The sequence below is a fragment of the Lepisosteus platostomus genome, unplaced genomic scaffold, assembly GCF_059453375.1.
Source record: "Lepisosteus platostomus isolate fLepPlt1 unplaced genomic scaffold, fLepPlt1.hap1 Scaffold_65_H1, whole genome shotgun sequence".
NCBI classification, from domain to species: Eukaryota; Metazoa; Chordata; class Actinopteri; order Semionotiformes; family Lepisosteidae; genus Lepisosteus; species Lepisosteus platostomus.
The window spans coordinates 204,520-213,989 of record NW_028291679.1 but is presented as its reverse complement, the minus strand read 5'-3'; the positions used below and the strand labels follow the sequence as shown (position 1 = coordinate 213,989).

General features: G+C 42.3%; 1 protein-coding gene across 1 annotated transcript; it reads right to left on the bottom strand.

Moving 5' to 3' along the window:
- On the bottom strand, positions 1 to 2,321 carry LOC148632160 (uncharacterized). The gene is made up of 2 exons (XM_088623896.1): positions 808 to 2,321; positions 1 to 404 (listed from the first exon to the last, which is right to left on the bottom strand). The coding sequence occupies exon 1, from the start codon at positions 2,270 to 2,272 to the stop codon at positions 1,400 to 1,402; it is 873 nt and encodes a 290-aa protein (XP_088480022.1). The 5' UTR covers positions 2,273 to 2,321; the 3' UTR covers positions 1 to 404; positions 808 to 1,399.
- Positions 2,322 to 9,470: the final 7,149 nt, after the last annotated feature.

The following is a 9,470-nucleotide window of genomic DNA, read 5'->3' as shown; positions in this document are numbered from 1 at the left end:
TCCACCAAAAAAAAAATCATTTAATTAAAATAAGGTAACATTTTTTTTTCATCATCATACGGATGAACTGTGCTAAATGTGTTTCTAAAAAGAAAAAGCAGGACGTGAGTCGTGAGCCAAGATCATGACTCTTTTGCTCTTCTTCACATCAGTTTTCATCTGCGAGGAGGAGGAGGAGGGCGGCTCCTGATGTGCTGACACTTGGGGAAGTGCCTCTGTGCCGGCCTGGGGGCAAAGCGCCGGCCGCAGTGAGGGCAGGGCACGTAGTCGGGGTTTGGATTCGCGGGGGGCTGGGGCAGGTTCACAACTTTCCCTCCTTGCGTGATCACCTGCTGCACCTCCCTGGCCTGTTTGATGCTCCGAATGAAATCCTCGTGCTTCTGCCTCCAGTTGTTCTTTCTCAGCTGGGAACAGGAAATGAAACCAATAAAACAGCTTCCAGAAAAAGTCCAGACTAGCACTGCGTACACAGTCTGGTCGCAAACCATTCACAAGGCAAGAAAATATCAATACAGTAATAACGTAGCTTTCTGGGGCTACCTTTCAGGTCATTGGGTAAAGAGTACAATTTACGTAGTTATGGTTTTGTTTCCTGTGAGTGCTATTTGCTTGATATGTAGATTTTTTCAACAGAATTCAGAAGTCACTAAGACACATTTATTCTGTCTGGCAAATGTGCCTTTGCGGCAGTTTTTCAGAAGAGTACTTCATAAAACACTTATTTATTGTTTACATTGATTTATAAGCTGAGTCTGACTCTAGGAGAAAAAAAGGGAAGCTTGGAAAGAGTTTAAGGATAGCCCTTACCACGATTGGCGGTTTAACCTTCTTCTTATGGATGTATGTCTCCAGTTCTGTTCCCTTGGCCCTGTGCTTGAAAGAGTCAAAAACCTTCCTCTTTGAATTCTGAAGCTTCTTGCAGATCTTGCTGTGTTTCTCCAGCCTCTCTACAGCAAACTTCCCGTGACACAGTTCACAGGGCACCAGCTGAGGGTTTCCACTCTGGCTATTCTCATATGGAAATTGCTCAGCGGTAGGGCACATCAGACTTGTAGGGGACAAATATCTGTTTTCCACTGACAGAGTTTGTTCATCCAGACATGTGGTGTTATTTCTGAAGTGGCCCTGCGCGGCCTGTGCCGCTGACACGTCGCTTTCAGGGAGCCTTGCTTTCTTGAGATACTTTCTCCTTCCACAGGGGACGTCTTCTAGCCCACGGCTGCAAGGGCTCACTTGACGTCTCTCCTGATGGGAAAACGCAGAGGGAAAGTGCGATTCTGCGCATCCGCCATCTTCCATTGGAGAACCATAATCAAGGTTGTCTCCTCTGATAGGAAGGGCTTTCCTTGGAGTGAAGGCTTTTTGCTTCTCCATTCTGCAGGTCAGAAGAGGCACGGCCTTAGAGCGGTGGTTGGCCCATGGTCCTCTGGGGCAAAGCTCGCTCTGCCTCGCCTCTATTTTCCCTTCCGGCCACCTCTCTGGAGTCTTCCATCTCTCTCGGAACCATCCTCAGCTCCTCCTGAGCTCTGAAGAGCTTCGCCTGCATCATGGCCTCCTTCTGGCGAATCTCGTCCTTCATCATGGCCTCCTTCCGGCGCATCTCATCCTGCAGGCTGGCCTCCCTCCGGCGATGCTCCTCCTTCAGCGCGGCCTCTGCCTCGGCCACTTTTCGTAGCTCCTCTTGCAACTGAAAGTGCTCCTTCCCATTGGCATGAGAAGGGCATTGCCCTGGAGGGGTCGCCACCATGGGGAGGACAGTCCTGTCCTTAGGTTTGCGTACTCTTGAGCCCCTCCTGCCCGGCCTCTCGCAGGGCCTCTCATGACCATCCTGAGGCGGGTTGGGGGCAAACAAGGAATCACTCTGTGCGTCCGGGCGGTCCACAGCCCGAACCTCACCAGGGCCGGAGACTTTCCTGTTACCCATAGGCTTCAGGGGGTAAGACCGATCATACCCCACAATGTTCTTCTCGGGGCCCTGTTGGGCTTGGAAGCGATAGCTGTTCCCCATCTTCTTCTCCGCAGCGTATTTGACATATTGGAAACATTTTCTCATCTTCTGTAGAGCTGCCTCCTGCCGCTGATTGTACATGGCGATCATTTTTTTCTCCTTTTCCTGCATCAGTTTCTCTTGGAAGGTGTCCTTCAGAAGCTGTATCTTGGGAGGCGGGCAGTACGTGGAGATCAGATCCTGTTGCCTTAAGGGCGCGGGTCGATTCGAGTCTGTGTCCTTCGGGGAGGGGGACAGAGCACCAGGCTTAGGACTGGGCTCCATTGGCAAATGAGATATGAGCTTTGTTTCCCAGGTATCTGGAAAAGGCAAAAATGGCAAATAAATGATATCCTGCACAGTCTAGTATGGTCTAATAGAAAAGAATTAAAAAAAACAATTCAGGAAATACACAACTTTTTAATATTAAACCTAATGGTGTTGAATGCTGCATGCTGACTCAGTAGGAGACAGATCCTAAACATAAACATTATAATAAACATTTGTTTCCCAAATAACATTCTCAATGTTCAGAATGCTTAAAGTCATGAGCTTTTTTAAAAATGTTTAACTGAAACCTGGAAATGTGCTATTTCATTTCAAAGCTTGTATTATATCTATGATATAAATGTTTTTTTATATAAAATTAACCCATTATGCAACAGGGGTTTGAGCAAAAGTCACTGTGAATAAGGGAATTTATCAATATTAATTAGCCGTTTCACTACATTATAGATAGCTGAAGGATTATGATACAGTATATCGATTTCGCTACAAATTGACAAGCATATTTGATGACACTTACCAAACAAGTTTTAAACAGCGGAGAAATAGTTCACCACGACGATAGCAATGCAATGTTTGACTGCATCTCCCTATGTGATATATCTGTATTTGGGTATATACAGATCACGTAATTCAGGGAGCACTGTTACGTCAGGTCACCAACCATTATTACGACGCTCATATGTCATAGAGCTCCTTAGGATGTTTGTATAATCTTTATCCAAATTTTCATATGGCCGCAGTTACGGCGTTTATTTTACAGTTAATGTAACAGGGTGTCATTATATTTTTCTGTCTTTATGGTGGCAGACCACTTAAATAAATCTGAGTAGGCGGTTTCTACAAGTGGGTCAGATAAAATATTAAATATACAGTAAAAGCTCACACCTATTCATACCCTTTATGTACTGTATATCTACAATTACGTATACTACGTATACAGTTATCGTATACTATAATACGATAACTACCATTACAAAATGTCTCCCTTTTGATTTGAAGTGGTTCTTTTAAATAAGTAAATTGCAATCACTTAGCCTACATCTGAGCTCCTAATTCATCGCGACGACGGACTGAGACTCCAGTCGGATTTGTGAGAAGGGGTGTGCCTGTTTTAAAACCGATTCATACGTCTTAAACACATGGACATAGATAGCAGTCTGTGTTATATAATTTATCTTTTTATTTTATTTAAATTTAAGTATCACATACACATTTTCAAAGTAACTGTACCCCTTTTAATTATGATCCCCATCGCTCACAGCTCCGAAGGTGAGACGAGGGCTACTTCAGATGGGATTTCCAATATTTCTCTCTTAGCTTGTATACCGGTGGAAAGGAGAGGGGTCTTAAAACGTGTTGATAGTAAGATTGGGATGTATTTGCAGTCTAGATATAGTTTTTTTAATGTTCGGAGCCGCCACAGATTCATTTTCTTACGACTGCTTTTCTGGATGACAATGACAATGCAAACGATGGTGTTAAGGCGAGGCTGTGCCTTAAGGCTCCTCTGCTTACAATATTCAGCGCGTAAATCGCAAACGAGCGCCTTCCCTTACGATGAAAATGCAGAAAATAAGACCACGAGATTTAAACCTACGGCTTACAAATTTATGCGTAAACACTAAAACCGTATCTTTAGCAAAACTGGCGAGACAATGTGTTTTATCATTTAAAAAAGTACTGGAAAATAATTAAAGGTTATCACGATAATCAGAATTTACTGATCTACTACTGTACGCTGTGACCAAAAATGAGAGTCCCCCGATCCTCGCAGCCTTCATGCTTTGGTCTTGGCCTGGCCGTTTTTTTTAAGATAATGGGGTCAAGTTAAGAAATTATGCAAGTTTCTAATCAAATCCAAGGGCGCCTCGATCTCCTAAACATCTTTAGAAGGCCGACGGACCACACTGCACGGTCCGGGTCCGTTCCCTGACCCGGTTCTGGATAATGCCAGCTTAAAGTGAAAAATTCTACTGTACATATTATGTTTCTTATTATGGTATATATGTATAATATAGCGCGACCGCTTCACGAAGCTAGAAAGAAAGTTATCCGCCATTTTTATTTTACCTGCAATTGAATTTGCCATTAAAATCATTATTAATACCGCAGCTGCTAAATAACTTACCTAAAAGCGTTCAGATACAAAAGCACTTGAGCTGTAATGTTTGTATACTGTTGGCCCGATGACCTACTTCAAGAAGAATTGTTACATAGACCGCCAAGGACTGTCATCACACTTTACGTCATAAAGCGCTTTAAAACTTTAGACAAGTTCAACACCTCATATTTTGTACTGTTTATCATGGTAAAAGCAACTCAAAGCAATTATAAAAATGATCGAAAGGTAAAAATACAAGCTTATACGAGCTGTCGTTTTAACATTTATAACATATATTTAAACAAAACATATATAATCTATTTTAATAAAATAGAAAAGTGTTCTTAGTCTTCACTTAAAAGCTGTTAGAAGCTGCCTTTCTGACAAGAGAGTTCTGTGAGTTCCACAGTCTCAGTGCATTAAAGTCAAAACCAGTTGCTTTTTATTTCCTGTTTTACGACAGAGCAAGGAGGGTGTCCACAGACAACTGTGCACCTGTAGACTGATATGGGGGGTAAAAAGTCTAGAAGTTAGTAAATAAGATTTTAACATATGTTCTAAAACACACCGGACACCTGTACAGTGATGCCAACACAGTGATCTGAGCTCCTTCTTTGAGTTAAATCCTAGCATCTGCATTTTTTACAAGTTGTTGCTATGGCAGAGCATGACCAGAGCATAACAGAAACCACCCATTTTCTAACCGCTTCATCCAATTCAGGGTCAGGGGGTCAGGGGGTCGGGGGGCACGGGGGAGCCAGAGCCTCAGAAAGTAATAAGCAGGAGATACCTGGGACTGGATGGTAGTCCAATGCAGGGAAGACACAGACACTCACCAATTATCCCAGAAGCCAATTAACCTACCAGTAGTTCTTTGAACTGTGGGAGGAAGCCGGAGCACCCAAAGCAAACTCATGCAAACATGGGGAGAACATACAAGCTCCATACAGATAGCACCCCAGGTCCAGAAGTGTACCCAGGGCCTCAGCACTGTGAGCTAGCAATGCTAAACGCTGGGCTACTGTGCATGCAAATTTCTAGGCATCAGGTGATCAATCAGGTAGTGTTTCTCAGATAAAAGGACACCACTTATTTAGTATGAGATTCAAATTGACCTCAGAACAAAATATAACTTATGTTATATAACTTATATAGAACTTACTACAGCATAACTGTCTTATTTGGCTCTTGTAGAAAATATTAACAGCATGCCTATTAAACATACAGTATCTAGCAATCAGCAATCAAAATAAAAACATTTCCAAACATGGAAACTGCCCAGTTAATGAAGCATTTCAAAGACATTAATCTATTCAATAATTACAGTTTTAAGTAGATAACAGATTTATATTCAGATTACGAAAGCATCATAACAACTGCTGCTTGTGTAAGGAATCCATGAATACCACTGTACATGAGAATTCCACACCTATTTGTAATCAATACACAAAATCCTATTGAATTTCAGGTACTTGTTTATTCAGCATTGCTTGACTCCGCGGACTCCTTGTTGTTTCAATATTCTAGCAATAGGACTAATCGCCAATACAGTGCCGTTGTAATCTATTCCTTCTGCCAGCAGAGGACGGTATTCGCACAGCCAGTTCAGGATAAGATACGGTCCTCGCAGTTCACAGTACAACTGGCCAAAGCCGTATTCGGAATATGCTCTCGATAACCTCGTTTAGTTTAAGTACGGCCATATTTCATATCAACCCACAGATGCATTGCATAAACACTAGAATTCTGGTTGTACTTAAATTGACCTTATACGTTTTGGATTATGTTTAACCTTCTTCAATTTCTTCAACCATATTTTGAGATGATTACGTTTACAGAAGCAAATATTATTCAGTGCTTTTTCTTCACTCCTTTAATCAAACCCACATTTCTATAAGGAGGGCCATTGTGAAACTCCCCAAAGTGAGCTGAATTAATCTTTTATTCTTCACACCTGCGAAGTCATTCCTACATTGTGTAATATGAAGGCCTTTCATTATTCACGTATACTACAACATCTGAAAATAATGGGTCTTGAAATAGTTGAATGAAAGAAAATCCTGAATAACTCCTCCAAATGCGTGTTACACTTTCATCAAGTACACACACTTTGAATGTGATGAACTATAAAAAGTTATTTTAACCATACCCAATGGAGCTCAGGAGTGCGATTGCATACACAATCATGTTTTCAGTGTTTGGACATCAGCCGTACATCAGAACAATCATTTCACTAACACAGCTCCATGTTGAGTGACTTCCCTCCAAGAACACAAAGTCACTTTCCCTTAGCAATTATTGCATGGACTTTGATTATCTGCCTTCTGCATCAAGCCCTGTATTATATACGGTACAAAGCCAAGCTTTGGGATAGTGCTTTGTTTGGATCCTTGTCTTGATCCTTTTGGATCCCAGGCTGCTCATTTGCAAATGAGTTTTGACATTAATTATAGTGACTATAGCAATGAGCTGGCACTGTGGTTCACAGAGCTGGGGTCCTGGGTTCAATTCCTGGGGTGCAGTCTGGATGGAATTGTATGTTCTCCCTTCATTTGTGTGGATTTCTTCCAGGTGCTCCAGTTTCTTCCCACAGTCCAAAGACATACAGTACTAGTAGGTTAAGGTGGAACTACAGTCCCAATTTTGCAGACACAAAATTATTTAATTTCAGTCACAAAATAAAATCATTGACATTATAGAAAAACTTTACAAACTCAAAATTGAGCACAAAATCATGAATTTTGTGAAAGGACTGTAAGTTACGCCATGTTGTAACAAATTCGCATTCAAGTTCCACACAAATTGCGATGTGATGCAGCCCTTCCTGCTCACTAATCACTGTAATGACTAATGCAATGTGATGTAGGAGAGAAAGGGTATAGGTTATGCAGCAAACATTTCACTGCAAAAAACGTTCCATTCCAAGGTTCTTTATGCAGTTAACAATGTAGTATTATTTATTGGCAAAAACGTAAAAAAGTTGAGAGCAATATTTCCATTGGATTAAACGAGATGTATTCACAAGCCTGCTCCTTTACAATGTCACAGGGCCACAACAGATTATAGGAAGTTTTGCTGCCTCGTTCTGAATCGCAGAACATGGTAATTCTTTAACCTTGAAATGTAGTCTATTTTGTGATGTAATGATGCAATGTCCCTTTACTGAGAGCCAGCAATCAACGGATGTGTCTGATCGTGAATGGTTTTCCCCGTTGTTTGTTGTATTACTTGGTGTTGCATTTTAAGCTGTGCATGAGGCAGGACCCGGAGGCTGCTGCTTCTGCTGGTGCTTCTGCTGGGATTGAGGAAGAGCTGAGCGCCATGTAAGGCAAAGACACTGCGTTCCACTTTATCAGGTGCCTGGAGTGTAAGAGCTGCAGATAATATTGAGTCACATTAATCCCAACATATTTCAAATATTATGAAAATTAAATAAATTAAATCAAATAACTTTCATTAAAAAAATCAATCACTCTTTACCTTGCTTTTTCAGTTGTTTTTAAGGAAAATTGATGCCGAGAATGTGTGAATACTGCTTTTTGATGGTTCCAAGACCAATGTGACCTGTTCTATTGCCTGCTAATTGTACGTTCCAGGTTGAAAAATTATTTTTAGGAGGTCAAGGTGTATGAATGATAAGAGAAAAACTGAAATAACCACAGCTACGCAAACACCAGTCCACCAAAAAAAAATCATTTAATTAAAATAAGGTAACATTTTTTTTTCATCATCATACGGATGAACTGTGCTAAATGTGTTTCTAAAAAGAAAAAGCAGGACGTGAGTCGTGAGCCAAGATCATGACTCTTTTGCTCTTCTTCACATCAGTTTTCATCTGCGAGGAGGAGGAGGAGGGCGGCTCCTGATGTGCTGACACTTGGGGAAGTGCCTCTGTGCCGGCCTGGGGGCAAAGCGCCGGCCGCAGTGAGGGCAGGGCACGTAGTCGGGGTTTGGATTCGCGGGGGGCTGGGGCAGGTTCACAACTTTCCCTCCTTGCGTGATCACTTGCTGCACCTCCCTGGCCTGTTTGATGCTCCGAATGAAATCCTCGTGCTTCTGCCTCCAGTTGTTCTTTCTCAGCTGGGAACAGGAAATGAAACCAATAAAACAGCTTCCAGAAAAAGTCCAGACTAGCACTGCGTACACAGTCTGGTCGCAAACCATTCACAAGGCAAGAAAATATCAATACAGTAATAACGTAGCTTTCTGGGGCCACCTTTCAGGTCATTGGGTAGAGAGTACAATTTACGTAGTTATGGTTTTGTTTCCTGTGAGTGCTATTTGCTTGATATGTAGATTTTTACAACAGAATTCAGAAGTCACTAAGACACATTTATTCTGTCTGGCAAATGTGCCTTTGCGGCAGTTTTTCAGAAGAGTACTTCATAAAACACTTATTTATTGTCTACATTGATTTATAAGCTGAGTCTGACTCTAGGAAAAAAAAAGGGAAGCTTGGAAAGAGTTTAAGGATAGCCCTTACCACGATTGGCGGTTTAACCTTCTTCTTATGGATGTATGTCTCCAGTTCTGTTCCCTTGGCCCTGTGCTTGAAAGAGTCAAAAACCTTCCTCTTTGAATTCTGAAGCTTCTTGCAGATCTTGCTGTGTTTCTCCAGCCTCTCTACAGCAAACTTCCCGTGACACAGTTCACAGGGCACCAGCTGAGGGTTTCCACTCTGGCTATTCTCATATGGAAATTGCTCAGCGGTAGGGCAGATCAGACTTGTAGGGGACAAATATCTGTTTTCCACTGACAGAGTTTGTTCATCCAGACATGTGGTGTTATTTCTGAAGTGGGCCTGCGCGGCCTGTGCCGCTGACACGTCGCTTTCAGGGAGCCTTGCTTTCTTGAGATACTTTCTCCTTCCACAGGGGACGTCTTCTAGCCCACGGCTGCAAGGGCTCACTTGACGTCTCTCCTGATGGGAAAGCGCAGAGGGAAAGTGCGATTCTGCGCATCCGCCATCTTCCATTGGAGAACCATAATCAAGGTTGTCTCCTCTGATAGGAAGGGCTTTCCTTGGAGTGAAGGCTTTTTGCTTCTCCATTCTGCAGGTCAGAAGAGGCACGGCCTTAGAGCGGTGGTTGGCCC

Bases quoted from the DNA above. Each gene is read 5' to 3' on its own strand.
- LOC148632160 (XM_088623896.1), bottom strand. From the start codon at position 2,272: ATGGAGCCCAGTCCTAAGCCTGGTGCTCTGTCCCCCTCCCCGAAGGAC.